The sequence below is a fragment of the Acipenser ruthenus genome, chromosome 43, assembly GCF_902713425.1.
Source record: "Acipenser ruthenus chromosome 43, fAciRut3.2 maternal haplotype, whole genome shotgun sequence".
NCBI lineage: Eukaryota > Metazoa > Chordata > Actinopteri > Acipenseriformes > Acipenseridae > Acipenser > Acipenser ruthenus.
This window is the reverse complement of record NC_081231.1, coordinates 3,561,305-3,589,175: the sequence shown is the minus strand read 5'-3', so window position 1 is coordinate 3,589,175 and position 27,871 is coordinate 3,561,305. Positions and strand designations below refer to the sequence as shown.

Below are 27,871 nucleotides of genomic sequence, written 5' to 3'. Positions count from 1 at the left end.
TTTGAGTTGAATATGCAGCCCTACGCTTGTAAAGCAGTATTTCCAGCTACCTCACCGTTTGGAAACTGAAGATTTTATAGATGTTTTTTTTTCTTGCTTATTACTTATTTATACCAGTACCACGTAACAAAAACAAACATGTCCTTGCAGAGCAGTTCAGCAAGTGGGTAATGTTAATAAATATTTCTGTATTTTGAAATTAAAAAGTTTCATTTGACTCCAATTATATACATTTGTAGAGGGGGAGCTAACTGTGGGGTTAAAAGTACTGCATCCTAGCTCTAAACTTGCTGAAGTTTTGCAAACCCAGTAGCTGGGTTACTAGAGGGGAAGATTAACCAGTACAGTGTCAAGCAACACAAATCGTGACAAATAAAAAAAGAAATCTAAAAAATATCATTTATTGTGCATTGGATCATTAAAAAAAAAAAAAAAAAAAAAACATTCATGATTCGTTGTGACATGCTTTCATTTTCATGTTTTTTTTCTCTACCTAAAGCCACTTTCCTGGCCCATCCCCTTTATCCTCTGGCTGCAGAGTCTTCCCCGGTGCTACGTCACAACATGAAGGCTCCAGCACTGACAGCCAGTATGAGAACGACACCGAAGGAGAGTGCTGTACTCAATTTGATGCAACAAGCCTTAACAAATACATTTTACTCATTTGAATACAATTTAGACATAGGCTTTGTTTTTAGCATTGCTTAGTATTGTGTTGTATAATTAATCAATTGTTAAATCAGCACACTCAAGGTTTAATTATACAGTCATGTCTCTTTAGAAATCACTATTTGCCTTTCTGTACCTGAGATCAGTACACATGCCTGCTACACAGGGCAGTTTACGAAAGCAGGCACAATTACAAGCATAGGAAACGCACATTGCAAAGCTACATGTCATACAATATTCAGTCATTCATGTCATAATACAGCTATGCGACACCATCATTTTTCATTAGTTTTAGAATTGTGATGAATTTACAAGACAAATCGTCCAGGCGATTGCCCTGTAAGGATGGTGCAGTCTTGTCTCTGGGATACTCTTTCCCATCGATTCATTTATTTTCAAGTTAATTAAGTTCAAATGTTAAATCTTGAAACTAATTTCCACACTGAGTTATTGATTTCTCCTGACTTGTCCATCAGACATTTTTACCATTTAAAATGCATGCTCTTAAGAGTGATACACAAAAGAGTAATTACATAGAGATTTATAATGCAAGATTCATGTTTTTTAACCTCATGAGTAAAAAGTCCCATTGTCCCTTTAAGGTTTCTCTCTACTGTGAATTCACTGGTGTTTTTGAAGTGCTTGTTTAAGCTGAAACTTTTCCCATAGTCAGATCAGCCACACAGTTTCTCTCCTGTGTGAGTTCGCTGATGTTCTCTCAGATGTCCTGACTGACTGAAACTCTTCCCACAGTTAGAGCAGCGATACGGTTTCTCTCCGGTGTGAGTTCGCTGGTGTGAAACAAGGCTGTCTGACCGACTGAAAGTCTTCCCACAGTCAGAGCAACTATACGGTTTCTCTCCTGTGTGAGTTCGCTGGTGTACTTTCAGGGTTCCTGACTGACTGAAACTCTTCCCACAGTCAGAGCAGTGATACGGTTTCTCACCTGTGTGAGTTCGCTGGTGTGTTTTCATGTCTCTTGACTGTCTGAAACTCTTCCCACAGTCAGAACAGTGATACGGTTTCTCTCCTGTGTGAGTTCGCTGATGTGTTTTCATCTCTCCTGACTGACTGAAACTCTTCCCACAGTCAGAACAGCGATACGGTTTCTCTCCTGTGTGAGTTCGCTGGTGTTCTTTCAGATGTCTGGACCGACTGAAACTCTTCCCACAGTCAAAACAGTGATACGGTTTCTCTCCTGTGTGAGTTCGCTGGTGTTCTTTCAGGGTTCCTGACTGACTGAAACTCTTCCCACAGTCAGAGCAGCGATACGGTTTCTCTCCTGTGTGAGTTCGCTGGTGTTCTTTCAGATGTCCTGACTGACTGAAACTCTTCCCACAGTCAGAGCAGTGATACGGTTTCTCTCCGGTGTGAATTCTCTGGGGCTTTTTTAATTGCCCTAACTGCGTGAAACCTTTTCCACAGTCAGGATATTCTCCACCGCCCGCCCTTGCTTTAGCTGCTGGACTGGAACCTGGAAAATACAAAACAGGAAAGAAAGTAAGAGGGACTGCTTGTAGTTTGTGAATGTAACTGAAGAGACACGTGTGCTCCCAGTTGCTGGCTGAAACAACATCGAAACAGGTAAGTGAATTATAGTTAATCTGATAGTTTAATTCGTTGATTGCTAAGACTGCACTTATAAACTGTAATGTAGATTTCCTTTGTGTGCTGGGTTGTGCTGAATTGGGAGGCTGATTAGAAACGTGTGTTAAGTATACGGCTCCAGACCTACAGGATAGAGTAAATTGGCAAATAGTGTCTTAGAACTAGAGCTGGGATAATTAACCGAGTTACTCGACTCGTGGCGATTATTTTAATACTCAACGACCTTTTATCGTCTGCTAATATACCATATATGCATACGGTATATTAGCAGCTACATTCACGCCAGGTGCGTTCTCAAATAATAATTCCGATCAGCTGTTCACTTGTCTGATCTAGGCAGGAATACTGAACAGCAGATCGCTATTACTGATTTGGTTGAGAGTGAAGTCGATGTATTAGTAAAAGATGAAAAGAAAACTTTAAAAAAAAAAAACACACACATATACATCTTCTGCTATCCTGTGACAATCCCTGTTCTCTCTGTTAGATAAATAAAACCCGTTTGCATCAATTGGAAGTCAGACGTATTTCTTCAATAATACCCACGCAACCCTATTCGAAACATGATTTTGCTAATTTGTTGGTACTTCTTTATTGTTATTTTACAAGCAGCAGCATTGTCGCAATATTGTTTAGAACCTCTATCCTCCCGCTAGAACCTACAGGTTACGCAATGTTGTTGTTACGTTAGCAAAGCGCTTTCATTGAAACAAAACAGTCTAAAACCTTTTTGTGGCGACGTGTTGAGAGTGGCAAGCGAGAACACAGCAAATGCACATAGCAAGACTGTTACTAGTACAGAAGAACGGGGGAAAAAAAGGAGTTTGGAAAGTGATGGAAGTGAGAGGCCCGGTGCCAAGAAATCAGCGAGAATCGCCAGACACACAAGCGTTGTGTGGGATTGCTTTGGCCAACCTAGCAATTCACAGGTTCAGTGCAGCATATGCAAAGGAAAGATGAACTATCACCACAGCTTTGCTGCAACATCTAAAAAGGAGGCACCCTCACCTGGTAAGTAATATTATTCATATAAGAAGTAAGTCGATATATATAGTACGATGCTGTTTTTGTCAAATGCAGGTTTTTTTTTTGTTTGATAAGAGGTATTACGTGTTAATTTAGCACTTGCTATTGAATAAAGCAGTCGGCTACACTCCCGTCATTTTACTACTGAATAGAAAAAAAGAAAAAAAAAACTATTATAATCTGTTATTGTGTAAGTGTTCACACCAAGTATTGGTCAAATCTTAGACTTTTACCAGCACTATCAAACTGTCAAAAACAAACAAACAAAAAAAAAACACGCTGCATTAGTCATAGAATTGTTGGATTTGTATCAATTCTCTACAGCACTATTAGTTTACGGCATAATAAACACCATTTACAATTTTACTCCAGATTATTATTTTATTTTATTTTTTAAAGCTTGATTCTGGACAGTTAGTGTCTTATTACCTGTATGGAGTCTTAATTATACTTTTATTATATGTTTTTAAAAGCTAAAAAAACAACAACAAAAAAACAAAACGTTAATAATAAAAATAACTAAATCTAACATTTTTAAATGTCTTTCAAAATTAATTAAATATCTTCAAATTATATAAACCTGCTTAATATTTATTATTGCTCCACAGCTGAGCTTTAATAATTGTTCAATAAAATTATCTAGCTATCTGTGACTTGATTTGCCTTTACTTCCTGATTCCAAACAATTTCAAGAGGTTTGACCACTGGAGCAAGTTCAAAGACAAGGCATCCTGATATTCTGATCAGAAATATATATATATATATATATATATATATATATATATATATATATATATATATATATATATACACATACACTACTGGTCAAAAGTTTTAGACACCCCCATTTTTCCAGTTTTTATTGAAATTTAAGCAGTTCAAGTCCAGTGAATAACCTGAAATGGTACAAAGGTAAGCGGTAAACTGCCAGAGGTTAAAAAAAAAAGTTTAGGTTACCAAAAACTGAAAAATAATGTACATTTCAGAGTTATACAAAACGGCCTTTTTCAGGGAACAAGTAATTGGTTAACAACTTACAGCTATTCTGCAGCAGTGGAAGTAATTTAAGCCTTGAAAGTTGATACTAACAATTCCTACAGGTGTCCCAACTTTTTTTGATTACTTACAAACCCTCTGTCTGTATAAAAGCAGTGTTGGAACAGACTGTGTTACTACACCCTCTTAAGCATTATTTGGACAGTATTGTACTGCAGGAAGTAGTATATTGCTCTCATAATGGCGAGAAAAAGGCAATTAACAAAGGAAGACAGACAGACCATTATAACCCTTAAAAGTGTAGGTCTTTCCTTTAGAGAAATTGCAAAGAAAGCCAAGGTGTCAGTGAGTACACTTTCCTACACCATCAAAAGGCACTTGGAAACTGGAGGAAACTCTCACAGAAAGAGGTCTGGCAGACCCAAAGCCACAACAGAATCAGAAGACAAGTTTCTGAGAGTCAACAGCTTGCGTGATAGGCGGCTCACAGCACAACAGCTTCAAGCACAGCTTAACACTGGTCGAAGTAAGCAAGTCTCAGTTTCAACTGTGAAGAGAAGACTTCGAGCTGCAGGTTTGACAGGTCGAGTGGCAGTAAGAAAGCCATTGCTAAGATGGCAAAATAAGAAAAAGAGGCTTGCCTGGGCCATGAAGCACCGCCAATGGACTACTAAAGACTGGAAGAAGATCTTATGGACCGATGAATCAAAATTTGAAATCTTCGGTTCATCACGCAGGGTTTTTGTACGCCGTCGAGTAGGCGAAAGGATGGTTCCTCTGTGTGTGACACCAACTGTCAAACATGGAGAAGGAAGCGTGATGGTCTGGGACTCTTTTGCTGGATCCAGAGTCGGCGACTTGCACAGAGTAACTGGCACCCTGAACCAAAACTGCTACCACAGCATTTTGCTGCGCCATGCAATACCCTCTGGTATACGTCTAGTTGGTCAGGGGTTCATCCTACAGCAAGATAATGAACCAAAACATACCTCCAGGCTATGTCAGAACTACCTTAGAAGAAAAGAACAAGACGGTAGGCTTCAAATCATGGAATGGCCAGCACAGTCTCCAGACTTAAACCCCATCGAGCTGGTTTGGGATGAACTGGACAGAAGGGTGAAAGCAAAGCAACCTACAAGTGCAACACATTTGTGGGAACTTCTGCAACAGTGTTGGGAAGAACTTCCCGAACAATATTTGATTTCCATTGTAGAAAGAATGCCACGAGTGTGTTCGGCTGTTATATCTGCAAAAGGTGGCTACTTTGATGAGTCAAAAATTTAGATTAAATTTTGTTAAACAAAACGATTCCATGATTTCTTTTTTATCTCCAATTGTTTATTTGTTCTATGCTTTAATTTCAGAGTACATTGAGACATTAAACTGCGTAGATTTCAATAAAAACTGGAAAAAATGGAGATGTTCTAAAACTTTGGACTGGTAGTGTGTATATATATATACAGTGCCTTGCGAAAGTATTCGGCCCCCTTGAACTTTGCGACCTTTTGCCACATTTCAGGCTTCAAACATAAAGATATGAAACTGTAATTTTTTGTGAAGAATCAACAACAAGTGGGACACAATCATGAAGTGGAACGAAATTTATTGGATATTTCAAACTTTTTTAACAAATAAAAAACTGAAAAATTGGGCGTGCAAAATTATTCAGCCCCTTTACTTTCAGTGCAGCAAACTCTCTCCAGAAGTCCAGTGAGGATCTCTGAATGATCCAATGTTGACCTAAATGACTAATGATGATAAATAGAATCCACCTGTGTGTAATCAAGTCTCCGTATAAATGCACCTGCACTGTGATAGTCTCAGAGGTCCGTTTAAAGCACAGAGAGCATCATGAAGAACAAGGAACACACCAGGCAGGTCCGAGATACTGTTGTGGAGAAGTTTAAAGCCGGATTTGGATACAAAAAGATTTCCCAAGCTTTAAACATCCCAAGGAGCACTGTGCAAGCGATAATATTGAAATGGAAGGAGTATCAGACCACTGCAAATCTACCAAGACCTGGCCGTCCCTCTAAACTTTCAGCTCATACAAGGAGAAGACTGATCAGAGATGCAGCCAAGAGGCCCATGATCACTCTGGATGAACTGCAGAGATCTACAGCTGAGGTGGGAGACTCTGTCCATAGGACAACAATCAGTCGTATACTTCACAAATCTGGCCTTTATGGAAGAGTGGCAAGAAGAAAGCCATTTCTTAAAGATATCCATAAAAAGTGTTGTTTACAGTTTGCCACAAGCCACCTGGGAGACACACCAAACATGTGGAAGAAGGTGCTCTGGTCAGATGAAACCAAAAAAGAACTTTTTGGCAACAATGCAAAACGTTATGTTTGGCGTAAAAGCAACACAGCTCATCACCCTGAACACACCATCCCCACTGTCAAACATGGTGGTGGCAGCATCATGGTTTGGGCCTGCTTTTCTTCAGCAGGGACAGGGAAGATGGTTAAAATTGATGGGAAGATGGATGGAGCCAAATACAGGACCATTCTGGAAGAAAACCTGATGGAGTCTGCAAAAGACCTGAGACTGGGACGGAGATTTGTCTTCCAACAAGACAATGATCCAAAACATAAAGCAAAATCTACAATGGAATGGTTCACAAATAAACATATCCAGGTGTTAGAATGGCCAAGTCAAAGTCCAGACCTGAATCCAATCGAGAATCTGTGGAAAGAACTGAAAACTGCTGTTCACAAATGCTCTCCATCCAACCTCACTGAGCCGAGCTGTTTTGCAAGGAGGAATGGGCAAAAATTTCAGTCTCTCGATGTGCAAAACTGATAGAGACATACCCCAAGCGACTTACAGCTGTAATCGCAGCAAAAGGTGGCGCTACAAAGTATTAACTTAAGGGGGCTGAATAATTTTGCACGCCCAATTTTTCAGTTTTTTATTTGTTAAAAAAGTTTGAAATATCCAATAAATTTCGTTCCACTTCATGATTGTGTCCCACTTGTTGTTGATTCTTCACAAAAAATCACAGTTTCATATCTTTATGTTTGAAGCCTGAAATGTGGCAAAAGGTCACAAAGTTCAAGGGGGCCGAATACTTTCGCAAGGCACTGTAGGTAAATTCAGCTAAACATTGGTGTTTTAATACTCAGATATGGACAACAAAGCTCAGAACTAAATGACCGCAATAATCATAAAAGTTAAGATGTTAAAATGTAATTTGAAGCTATTTACACTTTAAGAAGAATTACATTTTAATTGATCTGTACCACAGATTGTCAGTACCACTCTGCTGTCCCTTAAAGTTCCATAAATAGCAGTAGTACTGTCCTTTTTGACATAATATAGGTGTAGTTTAAACTAAAAATAAATAGTAATGGTTAGCAGACATGATAGGGTTAGCTTCTGTATTGCAGCACTGGTATACTGGCTTAAGGCAGCTAGACTATATATTTTAAACCAAGACCACTGCAACATTGTAAACTATAATTTTAGTTGTTTTAACACCTTTTTTTTCCCCAACACTTAGGGAAGGAGCTTTATGTTCCACAACTGACAGTTCACAACCATCAATGAAGCAGACTCCTCTTCAATCCCAGAACCCTAATTCATCACAGTGTGCAGACATCATCACAGGCTCCAGCTTGAGTCCGTCAGCTGCTTCTGATTCTTTCTGTGGCAGTGGCGACAGCAAAGGCAAAAAGCCAAAGCAAAGTCAACTTTTTGATTACGTAACGCGTTCTAAATCCTGTTCAGTAAAGCGTGCCAATTCCATCACCCACTCCATTATGAGAGTGATAGTGAAAGACTTGCGCCCAATCTCTCTGGTGGAAGGAACTGCATTTAAGGACCTCATCCAGTTTCTTGAACCTTCCTACCAAGTGCCTAGCAGAAAGTATGATGTTGATGTTATAAAGAGGGAGTTAGCAACAGCATCCAGCATTGCCCTGACTACAGACATCTGGACCAGCATTGCAACAGAGGCTTACCTGTCTGTGACGGCCCACTTTATAACTCCAGCCTGGACAATGAAGACTATCAATCTGACATCAAAACCATTGACAGAGAGGCATACAGGGGGCAACATTGTGGCTTGGGTCGAAGAGGTTCTAAAGAAATTTGAGATTAGTCCAGCTCAAGTTGCTGCACTGGTTCGAGATAATGGATCCAATGTGGTTTCTACTGCAAATAAGTTGTCAGAGTTGCATGGATGGCTTAGTGTCAGCTGTGCAGGTCATTCGTTACAGCTGACCATCAACAATGCCCTGAAAAACATCACAATTGAACGTGCCATTGGTGCTGCCCGGTCAGTTGTAGAGCACTTCAAGAAGAGTGAGTTGGCAACAACTGCACTCAAGAGGAAGCAAAAGCAAATGGAAACACCCCAGCATACTCTGCTACAGGATGTTCCAACACGCTGGAACAGCAGCCTTCATATGATAAAGCGACTTCTGGAGCAGCGATGGCCAATTGTTGCAGTGCTGTCTGACCCTACTGTGAAATCAGCAAGGGCAGTACGTCATCTGGATCTCAGTCAAGATCAGTGGTCCTTACTTAATGAACTGGTCAGTGTTCTGCAGCCTTTTGAGACTGCCACAGCATACCTGAGTGGGGAAACCTACGTCTCTCTCTCTGCTGTGCCATCTCTAATTAAGTCAGTAAGCTCCTTAATGGATCTTGCAGTGAAAAACTCTTCTGCCATTAAAAACTTCAAGAGAGTTGCATTTCAGCAGCTGGACCAGAGATGGAAGACAGGCATCCTTGACAGCAGTTCTGGACTAGACTTGGAGAGTCCAATGATTTCAGCAGCTATCTTAGATCCTCAATTCCGACACCTTAGATTTGTTAGGAAATCATGCAGTGTTAGCACAAAGCAGATTGAGAGGGCACTCTGTCTTCAAGGACATTACGTGAATACATCCAGTCATTACACTGCTAGTGCCACCAATGCAACTGATACAACCAGGGCCGACACTTCCGGAACAGCCACAGGTTTTCATCAACCTCCCTCATCCTCCTCAACGACAAGTGATGCTGCTGATGAAGAGCATGAGGGCAGACATGAAAGCAATGTTTTAGATGAAGAAGTTCATTCTTCACCTCGCTCTTGGAATGCAAGTTTTCAACAACAGCCTCATCATTCATCCTGCAATGCTGCTGTAGATTCTTGTGATGCTGGTGACATTTCTGATAATCATGAAAACAGCCCTGATGATAGTGAGGTAGAGCCAAATGAACCCATTGATCTAAGCCACCCACAACTGGTGCTAGGCAGGATGTTTATGATGGAAGGACAGTGCACTGACAGCTCTTCTGACTCCAAACTAGCTAAATGGTTTCTCTGTATCCCTGCCACCTCTACTCCATCTGAAAGGCTTTTTTCAGCAGCTGGTGCTATTGTGACAAGAAAACGTGCCAGCCTTAGCCCTAGCCATGCTGATATGCTGGTGTTTTTACATAGCAACCTTGCATAACGTGTTTGTTTTTTAACATGTTGTGTCATGTTAAAATTTGTTCATGTGACAACACAATTAAACAATGAGCACAGTTTTCAGGAAACAACTTAAGAAAAGGTTCAGTATTTTTGTAATGCTAAAAAAAGATCCACAGTACTACAGACTTTTGTTTTAAGTGAATAGTGTCTGTTAACTATGCAAATAAGTTATTGACTTCTTTAAAGGTTAATGAATTGACTTTAAAATAATTTTGCTCCACTTGTTCAGCAAACAGCAAAAATTCCAAGTAGGTTGAAGTGACAACAATTATTAAGTTTTACAATTACTTTCCAAAAATTCAGGATCAAATTTTGTACTGTAGTTATTTATGTGAGAAAGCATTTTCTGATTTAATAAAACTAAAAAAAAAAAAAAAAAAATGTTATGTGGTGTCTGAGTGAGACTTGCTCTTTTAGATAGAGACCATCAACAGAGTAAGACAAATTAACCTGTACTGGAGATAATGTTACAGAATATCATCTACTATATAGTGGGGGTGCCTTTTCTGCATTATTAAATGCAAAAAATAAAATGAATCGGAATTAACAGATTATTCGATGAATCAAAATTATTAATCGTATTCGTGTCGATTATTTAAATAATCGCTCAACACACCTCTACTTAGAACACCAGCCGTTCTAAGCGCCAGCTACCTAAGGGGCACACTACCAAGGGCAGTCAGAGCTGTGGCAGTCCGAGCGAGGAGAGGTGGAGCGAAGACCTTTCCCAAATCTCTCCTAATGGCTACCAGAGGTCTTATTCCCAACTTGATGTGTGGTCCAGTGGTTAAAGAAAAGGGCTTGTAACCAGGAGGTCCCTGGTTCAAATCCCACCTCTCCCACTGACTCACTGTGTGACCCTGAGCAAGTCACTTAACCTCCTTGTGCTCCGTCTTTCGGGTGAGACGTAGTTGTAAGTGACTCTGCAGCTGATGCATAGTTCACACACCCTAGTCTCTGTAAGTCGCCTTGGATAAAGGCGTCTGCTAAATAAACAAATAATAATAATAATAAATGATAAGTACTCGCTACATCTATCCACCCCAAATGGCTACTTGCTCTTTGACAACTTCCATAAATTCATCCAAAAACAACCCTAGTGCTGTGTTTTCCACCATCTTGAAAGTTCTCTCTCCGTAACACACTGTTCAATAAAAGCTAACTTAAGTTATGTAGCGCCACGGCAGAGCGCTCTGCCTATTGAACGCAGCCCAACTTAACCCCTTCAGTGCCAGGGGACGTATGGCGTACGTCCTCCCATGTATCGCACTGTGCCGCAGGCTGTGAATAAACCGATCTTTTAAAAAATGTCATTAGCATGTGGGAGGATTTAATCTCTAGAAATATGTGAATGGTGTATCGGTTACATCATTTAAACAGTGGATGATTGACGTCTAAATGAGCCTATAGGTTATTCATGTTATTCAGTCTGGAATCCAAGAAGTCGAGTCAGCAAACTAAAGTCTGTTTTATATTGCGGATCGTGCTTTGATCTGATCAACTTGTGATGGCTACAACATTTAGGGGATCCAAGGAGCTATTTAGGCAAACTAAATCTTATTTTCAACAATCATTTTCAGAACAAAACAATCGCTATTGGTTACTGCAGGCTGCCCTATTTTGTACCGCACACAATCTAGTACATGTCAATGGCACAGTGCCCTGCAGGCTGTGAGTGACCAATCACTTCCACAATTGTAGGACATGTGTGGGAGGGTTTAGTCTCTCAAACTTTGTGAATGGTGCACCGGTCACGTCTATCAAACATGCATCATGATTGATTCCTAAACTAGCCTATAGAATTTCTCTGTGTTGTTCAGTCTGGAATATAGGAAGTCAAGTCAGCAACATGCTTTGATCTGAGCAAATCGTGATGGCTAGAACATTTAGCAGACCCGAAGAGCTATTTTTGGCAGACGATGTTATTTTCAACAGTTATTTTCAGAACTAATCGATCGCTATTGATTACGACAGGGTGCCCTATATTGTACCAAACCAAAAAGGCATTGCCCTGCAAGCTGTGAGTGATCAATCGCTTCCAAAATTTTAGGATGTATGTGAGAGTGTTTAGCATCATTCGAAATACTGTAAAAACATAAATATTCGGAAATATTTTGTCTGGAATTCAGTTACTGTCTTGAAACTGTAGCTAATCTTTCGTCACTGTGTCGTGGTGTGAGTTGAGCGATTGAGACTGCTGTAACACTGAAGGAATCAAATTACTTAAATAATTGATTATTCAATAAATGGATCTGAATACATTTCTGTATTTTGAACAGCTCTTTTTGAGTGTTCAGAGTGTTCTTTTCAGAATTCTAATACATTTATCTTTTTTTTAATGTTATTTTTGGTGTGAAATACTATTTCTTATATATTTGCCTACACTGTCACAGTTCATTTCAGAACTTTGCTAGCTCTGTTAAATATATTTACTATGTACAATTAATTAATTCCCTATATCACTCGTTCTAACACATTTATCTTTTTTTGGGTGAAATAATTATTTACCAACACTGACACAGATACATTTACAATTACATTTAATTCCCACAACTAATACATTTAGCTATTTTTTTTATTTGTGAACCATAACTGCCACTATTGTCCTAGAAATTTTCAGAATCTTTGTAGCTGTCAGATAAATTTGCGACTGTACATTTACTTCCCATATTTCCTGTATTACATATTTTTTTCTATTGTGTGAAGTTTATTTAATTGATAGCTATACATGGCGGCCCTCTATTGGAGAAACCATGGCGACAGGTTGATTGCAGGGAGGGCTTGTGTGTACAAAGGGGAAGCCGCTACGTCAGTACGCTGCCTTGTGCTGACGTGTACAGACAGATGGCCGGAGCCTGTACTGTTTATCTTTTTTTTTCTTGGTTTGTGTGTGTTTTCGTTGCAGAGGAGGAGTGAGCCCGCAGAGCTATTTCCACCACCAGCAGTCACGAGAGCACTTCCCTGCACAGCACCACATTCACTGGCACCACGCTTCCCAGGACCCGAGCACGCACACTTCCGTGCATGGAGGACGTGAGACGGACACAGTCCATTGTATTTGTTTTGTTTTTGGGTTTGCAAGCCCGTCGTGTTCCCCCCAAAACCATTGTTGGTAAAGGGGCGGATTGCTTTTTGTTGTTTTAATTAAAATACACAGATTATTTTTGGGAGAAATACTTCCCGGACATTCATTTTATTAACTACACCACTTACACCTGACGACAGTACCCCAGGTCCAAAGGTGGATACTGCTGGCTTCACCCCTCCTAAAGTATTTCCAGCTTTTCCTCACAGATGACCTGTTGGAGCATATGGTCATCATTTACCAACAGGTATGCTGCGGAGTTCCTACAGCAGCAAAGAGCGAGTCTGCGACCACATGCCCGTGCCCACAAATGGAAAGACACAAGTGTCCCAGAACTGAAAAAGACAGGAAGGAAACGGGCCCAAAAAGATGCAGAGTGTGTGCAAAAAAGGCATATGTAAAGACAGCCGCTACTGTTGCCTGAAGTGCCCCTCAAACCCAGGTCTTTTCATGCAGTACCGGATGCTATTCAAGCCGCTGTACCTCAGACTCACTTTCTGGACTTCTATCTGGCCTGTCCCACAGTTCATCTCCCATCACTTATATCACAAACGGCTTGAATAGCATCCGGTCACCATCGATAAACTTGAATTTGCAGTTTTAAGTTTGCTGTTATTACGATGGATAGTGGCAGGTTCGTGCAAAAAAAAAAAAAAAAAAAACAGCGCAGTGACATACACAGAAGCCGCAGGCATGTTGGATTTTTTTTTACCAGTATTTGTACATGTGTGTGTGTGTGTGTGTGTATGTGTTTAGGGGGGGGTAAAAGCAAAGTGAGTAAAGACAGACGCTGGTGAAACCGAGCCCTGGGATCAAAATCTGCCTTAAAAGTTCTCCTGTAATGTTTCGGGTCTATTTCCTCTCACAAACCCTACAATTAGATATTTTTCAATAGCATCACGTTCAGGGGTTTAGAATTTAAACGCAAGTAAAGTGTCAAACGTTTTTAATTTTGCTTAATGGTTTAAACTTTGTCAAAAATGTGCAAAAATGTGCAGGTCAAATATTAACAACAAGAGGGTGTTTGCAAATAATGGCTACTAAGAGTTTTCTTTCGTTGTCTATTTCCTACCTTTATCACGTGGCATCATTGTCACTGGGTATTCACCTCCCAATGTCCAGCATGATTCTGCTCACATGACTATCAATGTGATCTTCAGGAGCTTGAAATAACCGAAGCCCTGTCTGGACATATTGTGATAAAAATGTAGACTGTGCTCTGCAAAGCTCAGTTACAGAGGCAGTAAGGGAACAATGTTAAAGCACATGAGAATAAAGCATCCTGTACATACGTGCTGGATCTAGTGTGGAAGTGATTTGCTAGTAGTGCTACGTGATAAAACGGTGTTTTACGGCACCCTTTATATCGACAGAGATGCCGGTTCAGTTTGCAACTATTATTTTGGTCTTCTTTCTTTCCAACTGCTGCCAGTCAGACAAGTACAAACTATTACTCTTAGTTATTATTATTATTATTATTATTATTATTATTATTATTATTATTATTATTAATCCTGCAAACGTCACAAGTCTTTCTTTGAATAACATGATACTGTACTTGGAATAAAGTCTGTGTGAACATAACTAGTTATTGTCTCATATACAGTAAGTAGGATAGATTAGCGATTTGGATTCTAGCGCTGTTTGAATAATTAGACTGCATCACATTTCTGTAATAATGCAATCGATGCTCTCGTCCTCTAATCAGAACAGACCACTGTACCCCGATGCGATCATGCTTTCATACTGCTGCACTGTTTATATACATTTACTTATACACAGGGCTTCATTTAGTCATTTATTTGATTTAATTTGTTTGTTCTGTCAAACAACATAATGGGCTTTAAATCGGTGAAGCCTTCATTTTTCATTACAAGCAGAACGTACAAACGAGATCACAACATGGTAATAAGCGACTCATCTATCTTTTTAAAGCGATAATGAACAATAATGTATTTTATGTTGGACACACTTTATTACAATCGTTCTGCATGACTGTATTTACATTAGTGAAGAGAAGTCGCTTCTGCATTTAAATGAAAAAGTAACACGATTTAAAAGCCCATTTAGTTGTTTCACAGAAAATTAGCGCGTTTCTCACTTTGTGATTGAGATACACGAATGGCTTAATAGGATCAAAATTGCATTTTTTAAGGAGTAGAAAAGTCGAGGTAAAACACAGACAATCAGAAGACCTATTTATAGAAAGCTATTTATTAAAAAATTATAGCACTATCTCAGTGTTTTTATTTTTATGTTTACACTATATATTTATAAAAGTTTAAATGCTTAATAAATTAAATGGAATCTAGCACCCCTAATAACACTACACATGTACAATAATATCCCTCTATTTTTACACTGAACATTTCTAATGTTATATACAGTACTTTGGTTCTTCTCCCCCTTGGTATAACTGGGTATAGGAGTGCCAGTGTGAAAGGGGCTTACATCTATATCTCAAGCTCACCAGTATTTATTTTATTTATTTATTTTATTTATATAGCGCCTTTCATACCATAGTATCTCAACGCGCTTTACAAACAGTATGTATCATGATCAAGAAACAAGACAGAACAGTATAATCACACAATTAACAAAATACAATGATATTAATAATGACAGTAAATAGCAAATATCTAGATAGGACAAAAATAAAATAAATAAGAATAACAAATAAAATACAAAGCCAGTCGATAAAAATAAATAACAGAAACTTTATATCTAGATTAGGTTAAAAAAGCTGATCTATAAAAATGAGTCTTTAATCTTGATTTAGAAATGCTGACCGAAGCAGCATCTCTAATAGAGGAAGGCAAAGAGTTTCACAGCTTGGGAGCATTAAAACAAAACACACTTTCTCCTCTCTTTTTCAATTTTACCATTGGAAGGCACAAAAGTAAAGCGTTAGCCGACCTTAAAGTGTGCAGAGGTTTACATAAGGACAGAATCTCTCTTAGGTACTCTGGTGCTAAGCCATTTAGTGCTTTATATGTTAATAGTAAGATTTTAAAATCAATTCTAAAACGTATTGGAAGCCAGTGCAATGATGCCAACACAGGAGTTATATGAGCCAGTTTTTTCTTTCTAGTTAGAACCCTAGCTACTGCATTCTGAACAAGATGTAAACGTGATAAGCATTGCAATAATTATAATTAGTTTATTTAGCAGACGCCTTTATCAAAGGCGACTTACAGAGACTAGGGTGTGTGAACTATGCATCAGCTGCAGAGTCACTTACAATTACGTCACACCCGAAAGACGGAGCACAAGGAGGTTAAGTGACTTGCTCAGGGTCACACAATGAGTCAGTGGCTGAGCTGGGATTTGAACCGGGGAACTCCTGGTTACAAGCCCTTTTCTTTAACCACTGGACCACACAGGTCTTACTGAAACAAAACCATGAATTAGTTTCTCAGCATCAGCCAAAGAAAGAAAATACCTAATTTTAGCAATGTTACGTGGGTGTAAAGACACTTCTATAATTTTTCCAATATGTGCCTCAAAACTCAAACCAGAATCAAATATAACCCCCAAGTTTCTTACATCAGATTTTATATTTATAGTAGTGAGTCCTATCTTGAAATGGTTGGAGTGGTACATGAAAAACAAATAGCTAGTAATGTAACCTACAGTGCCTTGCATAAGTATTCACCCCCCTCGGACTTTTCCACATTTTGTAGTGTTACAACCTGGAATTAAAATGGATTTAATTAGGATTTTTTGTCACTGATCTACACAAAATAGTCCATAATGTCGAAGTGGGGAAAAAAATCTACTTATTTTTCAAAATTATTTACAAATAAAAAACTGAAAAGTCTTGATTGCATAAGTATTCACCCCCTTTGCTGTGACACCCCTAAATAAGCTCTGGTGCAACCAATTGCCTTCAAAAGTCACATAATTAGTTGAATGGAGTCCACCTGTGTGCAATTACAGTGTCACATGATCTCAGATTAAATACACCTGTTTCTGGAAGGCCCCAGAGTTTGTTATAGAGCATATCTAAACAAAAAGCATCATGAAGACCAAGGAGCTATCAAAACAAGTCTGGGATAAAGTTCTGGAGAAGCACCAATCAGGGTTGGGTTATAAAAAAATATCCCAAACTTTGAATATCCCCCAGAGCACCGTTAAATCCATTATTAAAAAATGGAAGAATATGGCACAACCGCGACTCTGCCTAGAGAAGACTGTCCACCAAAACTCAGTGACCAGGTAAGGAGGGCATTAGTAAGAGAAGCAACCGAGAGGCCAATGGTAACTCTGAAGGAGCTGGAGAGATCCACAACTGAGATGGGAGAAACCGTCCATGGGACAACTATAACCCGGACGCTCCACAAAGCTGGGCTTTATGGAAGAGTGGCGAGAAGAAAGTCATTGCTGAAAAAACCCCATATCAAATCCCGTTTAGATTTTGCCAAAAGGCATGTGGGAGACACAGCAAACATGTGGAAAAAGGTTCTCTGGTCTGATGAGACCAAAATTGAACTTTTTGGCCTTAGCGCAAAAAGCTATGTGTGGCATAAAGCCAACACTGCTCATCACCCTGAGAACACCATCCCCACGGTGAAGCATGGAGGTGGCAGCATCATGTTATGGGGATGCTTTTCATCGGCAGGGACTGGGAAACTGGTCAGGATTGAGGGCAAGATGGATGGAGCCAAATACAGGGAAATTCTAGAGGAAAACCTGTTTCAGTCTGCAAGAGACCTGGGACTGGAGTGGAGGTTCACATTCCAGCAGGACAATGACCCTAAACACACAGCCAAAGCTACACTGGATTGGTTTAAAAACAAGAACCTGAATGTCTTAGAATGGCCCAGTCAAAGCCCAGACCTCAATCCGATTGAGAATCTGTGGCAAGACTTGAAAATTGCTGTTAACCAACGGTCCCCATCCAACTTGACAGAGCTTGAGCAATTTTGCCAAGAAGAATGGGCAAAAATTGCAGGACTTACCCAAAAAGACTCACAGCTGTAATTGCTGCCAAAGGTGCTTCTACCAAGTATTGACTCAGGGGGGTGAATACTTATGCAACCAACAAATGTCTGTTTTTCTGTTTAATTAACTTTTGTGTCACAATAAAAAATATTTTGCACCTTCAAAGTGTTAAGTATGTTGTGTAAATCAAATGGTAAAAATCCCAATTAAATCCATTTTAATTCCAGGTTGTAACACTACAAAATGTGGAAAAGTCCAAGGGGGGTGAATACTTATGCAAGGCACTGTACATGCTCCCTCCCTCCTCCTCAACCACACTGTGGATATCACGCAATCTAGAATGTCACAGCTACTGGGAGTCACTCACCTGCTAGACTGCATTCTGAATGTGACCGCCCGCCTTCCTTTCCACCTCCTTGCATGCTGTTGGGAAGGCCTTCCTCTCCATCGCCTTGCTCTCTCAAGCAGATTCTCTCCAGCACCACGCTACACTCCCGCAGGCGTACAGGCTCCAGCTCAGGGATGTGTGGTTTGAAGTCCTCGGATTCTTCCTTCCCTGGTTCCATGTGGTCAAACTCTACTACAAGGGGCTCCCATTTAATACGGACCATTTCCAACACATCTTCTTGTTTAACAAAAAGGGGTTCTTCTGTCTGGGGGATCTCCATTTCACTGTGCTCAGCTTTAATCTCAGAGACCTCTGACTGCATCTTCTCACATTGCATCTCACAGAGCTCCTGTTTAATGGGGAGGGAAGCCAGCCCAAAGAACTCCACTTTAAAGGGTAGAAGTTCAGGTTCAGGGAACTCCTCTTTAATCTGGACAGAGTCCATCTCCACACTGTCCATGGCAGCACACGGGATTCTGTTTAGAAGTTGCTGAAAAAAAGAAAGCATGTATTTATTTATTTATTTACAGTACTACTAAAGCCATTCAAGGGATCGACAAAATCTGGCCTTAATAGCAGGGGTGGCTTTACTATAGAAGGGACACAGAATTTCTTGCAATAAGTTTTTACAATACCAGGATTTAATCTCTCTAATCTGAAGAATAATTGATGAAAGTTGGCAAAAAGTTACGACATTTTTCTTTTCTTTAAACAAGTATGTTCAGTATTTTAGAATGCTTTCTCTTAAAACAGCCGATCAGCAAGCAGTCATTTTGTCCTTGGACCTTAAATTTAGATTTGTTTACAAAACATGATGTGTGATAGAATATTACAGAAACTTTCTCAAACTCTGCATATTTTGAAATATTTACACAAACATTGCCAACATATTTGAGGCCAAGTTACTTTTAGGTGCAGGCAAACTACCAGTAATACCTGACAGGTTTACACTGATCAACAAGGCAGTCAATAAACTATACTTGCCGTATTGAAAAAAAAATGCATCAAAAATTGTGACACTGTTCAAGCCTGTGCCTAAATACATTGTTCGAGCTACAAATCCAGAGGTACAACAAGCGGGTGGTAAATACAGTAAAATACTGTTATATATTAAACATAAAAACACAGTTCCCTGATTTTTTGTGTATTAATTTCGCTGGTGCCTTTCAGTTTGTTACATTTTCAATGGAATCGGTCTTGTTGATACCCGCCGTGCCTTGTTCATTTTGAAAACAAAGTCTGGGTCTGCCGCACTCGTGCGTTACAAAGAACTAAACTTAAATTTAAACAAAATGTAACGTTAGGTTACTTACCGTAACCCTGGTTCCCTGAAAGAGAAGATGACCACGAATGACATTACGTATGGGATATGCTGCCCATTTGGTAGGTATCGCTGAGCTCTCTATACCAAAGCTGCTGATAGGCCCCTTCCTAGGATGATGCACTCGGTCCCACCCACAGAGGGAATAAAACTGTCATCCTGAGAAAGCCATTTCTCTTTTTTTTTTTTCGAACCCGTGAGGGCGACCAATGTGACCTCATTGTTGGTGGTCGTCTTCTTTCAGGGAACCAGGGTTACAGTAACTAAACTAACGTTCCCTTTCAATTCGAAGACAACCACCAATGACATTACGTATGGGATAATGTATACCAGAGCCGTCGCGAGGGAGAAGGAATGGCAGCATATGAGGGACGCACTAGGACTGTCTAACCCAGGGTTTAGCGTTGGAAACTTACACCCTCAAGGAACCTCGTGCCTAATGAAGGCAGGGCACGGTCTACCACATTAAGGCAGTAGAACCTGGAGAAGGTATGTGGCATAGCCCACCTAGCCGCAGTACAAATATCAGACATCGAGACCCCTCTGAAGAGGGCCCAAGATGTAGCCAACCCTCAAGTGGAGTGTGCGGCTACCCTACCAGGTGGGGGCAAGCTAGCACCATCATACGCAGTCGAGACTGTGTCCACAATCTAATGTGACAGATGCTGCTTAGAGAGGGGCTGTCCTAGGGTCCGTGTCCCGTGACAGATGAAGAGATGGTCAGATTGACGCAGAGCTCTTGTCCTATGCACGTAGCATCTCAATGCCCACACTGGGCAGAGAAGAATCAATCTCTCATCCTCCGTTCAAGCAAACGGGGGTGGATGGATGGACTCCAGTTCCACAGACTGATTAATGTGGAAGGCTGTGATCACCATGGGGAGGAAAGCAGGGTTGGTGCGCAGAGACACCCTGCTGCAATCCTCCCAAATACGCATGCAGGAGCTGTGCAGACAGTGCCTGCAGCTCACTGACCTGCTGAAAGCCACGAGGAAGGCTGTCTTCATAAACAGGTATTTCAGCTCAATGGAGTGTACGGGCTCAAACGGGGCCTTTGTGAGAGCCTCCAGTACAATATTAAGGCTCCATTAGGGGAGAACAGTTCTCCTGGGAGGGCGTAATCGCCGAGATATAGCATGCAGAGATAGCCGCTAAATACAGGAAGGTGACCTACCAGCATCAAGCAGTTCTTGCAGAAACTGTAAGATGACTGGCATAGGGCAAGATATGGGGTCATGGTTTCTAGACAGACACAAAACCTGGAATACCTCCACTCATAGGTATACAAAGACCTAGTGGAGTCTGTCCTAGTGCTCTGCAACGTATACACAAGCGCATCTGATAGCCCTAGGGCTAACCAGCGGTCCCTTTCATGGGCCAGACCCATAGCCGGAACCTGCCCGGTTCCGGGTGCCAATGAGTGCTTCTCGCCTGACTGAGGAGATCCAAGTGCAGTGGGATCTCCCAGGGCTGGCCGTGTAACAGTTAGCACAGGTTCGAAAACCAGATTCTCCTGGGCCACTTGGCGGCCCCTAGGAGAACTGATGCTTCCTCTAACCGGACCAAATGCCAGAAGCAACATTATAGGAGGGAAAGCATACAAGTGGGCCATTTGTGCGCTAGGGCGTCTACACTGAATGGACCGCCTAAGCGGTGGAGGGAGGCGAAGAGATCGACCTGCGCCTTCCTGAACCGTTCCCAAATGCGCTCCACTATCTGAGGGTGGAGTCGCCACTCTGACGGATGCAGACCCTTCCTGGAGAGGAGGTCCGCTGCCCAGTTCACCATTACGGGAATGTGCATCGCCTGTTAGGACAGCAAGTTCCTCTGAGCCCATGTCAATAGTCTAAAGGCCACGCGATGCAACCCTGGGGACCGTAGGCCACCCTGGTGGTTGACATACGCCACCACTGTCGTGTTGTCCGTCCGGATCAACACATGTTTACCGTTCAGCACCGGGAGGAAGTGGTGAAGAGCAAGGAAGACTGCTTGCAACTCCAGCATGTTTATGTGCAGGAATGTCCAGCGGTCCGGCCAGGATCCACGTACTCCTCTGCCTTCCCAGACCACCCCCAACCCAAGTTGGAGGTGTCTGTCGTCACCACTTGGCGGTTTAACACTACTCCCATTCACACACCTTCGCGCAGATGAGAGGTTGTCCTCCACCAGCGCAGGGCTGCGAGCACACGTGAGACACAGTCAGCCGACGGTCTCTGTCGCGTTTGGTGTTGAGGTGGAACGTATTGAGCCACGCTTGTAGTGGACGCATGCGAAGTAGACCCATCTGAATGCACGATATGGCTGCGGCCATCAGACCCAATAGTTACTGGCACAATAGGAGTGTGACCTGCGATCCCTGTTGAAACAAGGAGGTAACCCTGGATAGCTGCAACTCTGTCGTCTGACAGGTATTGTATTGAAGTCCAGTCGGAGCCCCAAGTACGTCGTGCACTGCACCGGTGTAAGCCAACTTTTTCCATCGTTGATGGTGAGGCCCAGCCTCGCCAGATGCTCTGACATGACCGCCGTGTGGGCCACTGCTCCCTCTCATGACTGGGAACATGAGAGGGGGGCCAGGATAGCATCCACACACTTTGAAAACGTACGAGGAGCTAGGGAGAGCCCGAATCGCAGCACGGCAAACTCATAAATGCTTCCTTGAAAAGAGAAGCAGAGACACTTCCTGTGCGCTGGACGAATAGGAACGTGAAAGTACGCGTCCCGTAAGTCCACAGTGGTGAACCAGTCGCCTGGCCGAACGGACTGGAGAATGTGACGGTATCTCACCATCTTTTAAGATGCCATTGAGGAGCCTCAGATCTAGGATGGGGCGAAAGCCGGCATCTTTTTTGGGTACCTCGGGCTGCTGAGGCTGCAGCGGGGCAGTTTGAGGTGGCTGTTTAGGGCGCTGGCTCTGGAAACGCCTCCTAAGATGCTGGTGTGTGGGCTGGCCACGTCCTGCCTTCCTGCCTGCCGGATGGGCCCGGTTGTTTGCTGGTGGTGTGCCCTGTAGATGATGCCAGAGGTCACCCAGCGGAGCCGTGGGGACTGGAACTCTCCTGGTCTGCATCCGAGGAGCTCGCCACTGGTTCGACCTGCCACACGCGGAAGTGCGGGGAGGTAGCAATGCGGCCACCTGCCGGGACGCCTCGCTGTCCCGGTGGGATCACGGTAAGATCTCTTCCACGGCTGTCCCAAAAGTATGTCCTGGGGATATAGGCACGTTTAGCAGCGCTGCCATATCCGCATCAGGAACTCTGGTTTGTGACAGCCACAGCTGTCTACGAGCCACAATCAAGCTTCACAATCTGCAGCAGCATGTTGGACAGGAGACGTAGCTCCATGACCACCAGCTCAGGGAGAGGAGCCTCGTGCAGTACACTGTCCATATAAGCCGTGAGCACACTCGCTGTGTGTGACAGGCGAGTTACCTGCGCCTCTGCTGCATACACCCGCTTGAGATGCGTTTCCGTCACCTTGCATTGAGGGTTTGGGCACACTGGGTCTCTAGCCAACCCACCCATTGGCGGGGCCTTAACCAGGGTCGTGATGGTGGAGTCTGCTGGGGGGAACCCCGCTAGGCCAAGCTTTTCCACGCCTTCTAGAGAGGCAAGTGGTGTGGCCTGCTTTAGCAAACTAGGACCTGAGGCCGGACAAGAGAAGTGTACCTCCTCCATGAAATCTGGGAAGGCCAGGAACTTTTGAAGACGTGGAGCCATCGCCTGCGTCCGGAAAACAGACCTGCGTGGTTCTGCAGCTGACGTCCAGGGGACCTGCAGGAAGGCTGCAGCATGTCCCATAAATGCCGAAACGAGCTAGACAACGGGGGAGCACTGGCTTCCGAGGCTACCTCGAAGCCAGGTTCTTCCTCAGCAGGGGCTTCGCCTACCTGCATGTCAGAGGGGAAGGAGGACCCCTTCCCAGAGGCCGCTATAGAAAGTGTCTCCTCTTGCGCCAGCTGGGATACCTTTTCCCATCCACTCTGAACTCCCTTAGGGGAGGGGGTATTGGCATTTGGGGCTGCAACGGAGCTGGAACTGCGGCCGGGACCACTGGTGCTTGTTTGGCCAAGAGCTCCAGGACCTGGGCTATCTGGGCTTTGAGTTCCATAATGTCCCTCGTCTACCTGGAATGCTTCACCCTTCTCACCTGTGGAGATGGGGAGCGACTACGGGAGGCCTGTGCTTCAGGGATGTCCAGCAGGGGGTCCTAGGACAGGTCATGGAGGAGGGGCTCTGGGGCTCCAAGAGCCGCTGACGGTCCGGCCATTGAGGACGCGGAGCTCGCTTTCCTGGCCCTCTCCAACCTAGCTTCCTTCACCCGGGGCTGAAAAGCCGCACAGATGCTGCAGGCCATTTCCCTCTCGAGGGCCGCTACGCATTTGTACCTACCCTAACCACGCGGTCACACACACCTGGTCAGCACGTAGCGTGCGGGGACACAAGGACCAAAGCCGACAGCAAAAACCACGGTATAATGGATAGTATAGGGGAGAGCACACTGTTTGTTTACAAGGCCCAACTCACCGAGGTGGGCGGGCCTAGGCAGCCGGCGAGGTCTACTCGACAGCGGGGATGCAGCAAGGCCTAGCCCCGTGGAGGAACTATGTACTCTTAGAAAGAAATAGACAACCACTCGCGGGTGACTGCACAGACAGTCGCACACACACGACAGACAGATAACAAAGAGCAGCCTACCACGCAAGTGAGGACCCCGCTGAAAGACAAAAAGTCAAAAGGCTCTGCCTTTTCAAAGTCGTTGATTCTGGGAAAGCGGAGAGCCAGCTTTCAGCATGAATGCAAGGGAAATACAATCGACTCCATTCAACTCGAGGAGCTCTTTTCTATCAATACACTCAGCTCAACACAGAGGTCTTACCGTACCGTCTTGAGAAGGAAAATGAGGAATGGCTTCGTCAAGATGACAGTTTTATCCCCTCTGTGGGCGGGACCAAGTGCATCATCCAAGGAAGGGGCCTATCTGCACCTCTGGTATAGAGAGCTCAGCGATACCTACCCAAAGGGGCAGGCATATCCCATACATAATGTCATTGGTGGTTGTCTTCGAATTGAAAGGGAACCTGCTGTTTTATCGTCCACATTTAAATAAAAAATAACTTCTAAAGTCTATATATATATATATATATATATATATATATATATATATATATATATATAACACCTTAAGCTGTTTGGGGGGAAAAAAAGGCCCGGTATAGTGCAGATTTCTGCAGTTCTGAATCGCGGAGATGTGCGTTCTTAAATAAATAAATACATGAGTATGTTGTTGTAGCAACTGGTGATCAAATAAATAATAAAGTAAAATAAAACTAAATAAAAGCAATAAATAATAATGTTATCATTGCCTTAAAGTGATTACTTTAATGACACAATGCATTGCAAGTGTTTAGGGCATGCTGCGCTGCAAGGTTTGGAGACGGCGTTTCTCTGGAAGCTGCGTCAGCAAGTAGATATTTAATGTGCTTTGTATTATTATGCATAACTTTGATTGCGCACCTTTGCGCTAGATGCTGAACAAGGCAAATTTGCCTGGAAAACCGCCAATCTGGCAGGCAGACTCTATGGTATGTGAATAAAAACAAATGCGCTAGCACAGCGACGCCGCTTCAGAAATACAACACACATACAAACAACGCACTTTCAAAGTAATACTATATAACAGCTCTCTGTAGTTTTAAAACATATTTTACAACTTAATAAAGACTCACTTACTTGCTATCTGTTCTCCCTCAGTGTTTACCTTCCACAGAACGTGGAGGGGCTGCGGAACGAGGAATATACCAATCGCAAAATACAAACTGTTCAGTGCGGTTTGGCAATTCATCTAATATGGACCGCAAAGGGGATGGTGATACCGGGGATCCTTTAATTAAAAATAATACTTTGAATTTTAACATCGTAAACGAGCTGTTTGTAGCTCATTTAGCTTTCCTAAGCAAGTTATATTTTAATTCAGGTTACCCCCGCGCCCCTGCTAGAGTTGGTATAGCCCTATCAACCGGGACGCTGTGACTGTAGGCAGCAGCGCCAATGCAGCGAGTTTTTCTTATATTTGTGAACTGTGTTTTGTGCAATGCTATTGCTATTTCCCGTCCTCTTCTTCAAAACGAGATGTTCAAACACCAGCGGTATACCCCTGAATGTTTTTAGAAGTATATTAGGTTAATTTAAATTGAGCACCGTTGTCACAAACAGATCCACAATGGCGCAGGCATGCTCGCAGTTTCATAGCTTTCTCTTCGCTAGTCTTGGAGGTTCAGGGCGTGTGAACTTGTTTTTGGTAAATACAGCACAGGGTCGCAGAAAGGTCATTCTTTACGAGTAAACCTCCAGGCAGTAACCTCTGCTATTTCTACCACATGCTTTTATTTCGTTTCTCTTAAACTGTATTCTTGTCTCCTATTCTTTATCCAGGACAGTATTCCTCCCTGCTGTCCAGCGGCACAGATTTAGAATCTTCCTCAGACTGCGCTGCGAACTAAACCAGGCAACAGAGCCGCGTCCACAGCAGCAGAAGAGTCACCAGCAATGAGACACGCCAAGGAGTGCGCTGCTCTGTGAGACTCGAGGGGACGCATTATCAAAGCGCTTCCTCCAGGCTTTCTGTAGCCTACAGAATGTGCACATTGCAAAAAGCATTTATTTTTAAAACATGACAATACATCTCTTAGGTTTTATTAAGCACCACTATTCTATTTGAGTGACCGTTAGGATGTAGCCGTTCAAAAGTTACAAGTTAAATTGCCACAAAACCGTAAAAATGTAAGTGCTTCGATGTATCCAGTAGGTGGCACCAAAACACTGTTCAGCTTTTACATTGTAGAGCTTAGACTGCATTGGTTGATAATGTACATTCCTCCTTGAATGAGTTCAGTAAAAAGGGGCGGACCTAGATATTTAAAACAGAATTACTGATATTTTTGTGATACAATACTGAACTGATGGGGTATTTATACCACGATATAAAGCATTCTTTAATTCTTAGATTAAACTGCTGCATAATAAATTGAATGTACACAAACATTTGTGTTTAGTTTTTAAGTCTTCAAATAATTAGATTAAGAACATAAGAAAGTTTACAAACGAGAGGAGGCCATTCGTCCCACCTTGCTCGTTTGGTTGTTAGTAGCTTATTGATCCCAGAATCTCATCAAGCAGCTTCTTGAAGGATCCCAGGGTGTCAGCTTCAACAACATTACTGGGGAGTTGGTTCCAGACCCTCACAATTCTCTGTGTAAAAAAGTGACACCCTTTGTTTCTTTTTTTCAGGTCGAAAAAGTCCCCTGGGTCGACATTGTCAATACTTTTAGAATTTTAAATGCTTGAATCAGATCACCGCGTAGTCTTCTTTGTTCAAGACTGAATAGCCAGTCTGCATATGACATGCCTTTTTTTAAAATCCGGAATAATTCTGGTCCCTCTTGCACTCTTTCTAGAGCAGCAATATCCTTTTTGTAACGAGGTGACCAGAACTGAACACAATATTCTAGGTGAGGTCTTACTAATGCATTGTTGAGTTTTAACATTACTTCCCTTGATTTAAATTCAACACTTCTCACAAAATATTTGAGCATCTTGTTAGCCTTTTTTATAGCTTCCCCACATTGTCTAGATGAAGACATTTCTGAGTCAACATAAATTCCTAGGTCTTTTTCATAGTTCCCTTCTTCAAGTTCACTATCTCCCATATGATATTTATAATGCACATTTTTTTTGCCCGCATGCAATACTTTACACTTTTCTCTATTAAATTTCATTTGCCATGTGTCTGCCCAATTCTGAATGCTGTCTAGATCATTTTGAATGGCCTTTGCTGCTTCAGCAGTGTTTGCCACTCCTCCTATTTTTGTGTCGTCTGCAAATTTAACGAGTTTGCTTACTATACTAGAATCTAAATCATTAATGTAGATTAGGAATAGCAGAGGACTATTGTGAAGACTATATTGTTACCATATAGGTAATTTTCCATTTTGGATCTTGTTACAGTTTCCATAAGTTTACATATAATAAAAGTCAGGCTTATTGGTCTGTAGTTACCTGGTTCGGTTTTGTCTCCCTTTTTGTGGATCGGTATTACGTTTGCTATTTTCCAGTCTGTCGGTACAACCCCTGTGTCAAGAGACTGTTGCATGATCTTGGTTAGCGGTTTGTAAATAACTTCTTTCATTTCTTTGAGTACTATTGGGAGGATCTCATCTGGCCCAGGGGATTTGTTTATTTTAAGAGCTCCTAGTCCCTTTAACACACTGCCTCTGTTATGCTAAAGTTATTTAAAATTGGATAGGAACAGGTCGACATGTGGGGGATGTTGTCCGTGTCCTCCTTTGTAAAAACCTGTGAAAAG

The 27,871-nt window shown here is 42.2% G+C and overlaps 1 protein-coding gene across 1 annotated transcript; it reads right to left on the bottom strand.

Moving 5' to 3' along the window:
• Positions 1-435: 435 nt before the first annotated feature.
• On the bottom strand, positions 436-25,513 carry LOC117967762 (zinc finger protein 391-like). The gene is made up of 3 exons (XM_059012042.1): positions 25,240-25,513; positions 18,166-18,676; positions 436-2,143 (listed from the first exon to the last, which is right to left on the bottom strand). The coding sequence occupies exons 2-3, from the start codon at positions 18,644-18,646 to the stop codon at positions 1,344-1,346; spliced, it is 1,281 nt and encodes a 426-aa protein (XP_058868025.1). The 5' UTR covers positions 18,647-18,676; positions 25,240-25,513; the 3' UTR covers positions 436-1,343.
• Positions 25,514-27,871: the final 2,358 nt, after the last annotated feature.

Excerpts from the sequence above, each read along its gene's own strand:
- LOC117967762 (XM_059012042.1), bottom strand. The coding sequence starts at position 18,646 with ATGGACAGTGTGGAGATGGACTCTGTCCAGATTAAAGAGGAGTTCCCT. Across the intron at positions 2,144-18,165 it reads TTCAGAATGCAGTCTAGCAG|GTTCCAGTCCAGCAGCTAAA; the intron begins GTGAGTGACTCC and ends TGTATTTTCCAG.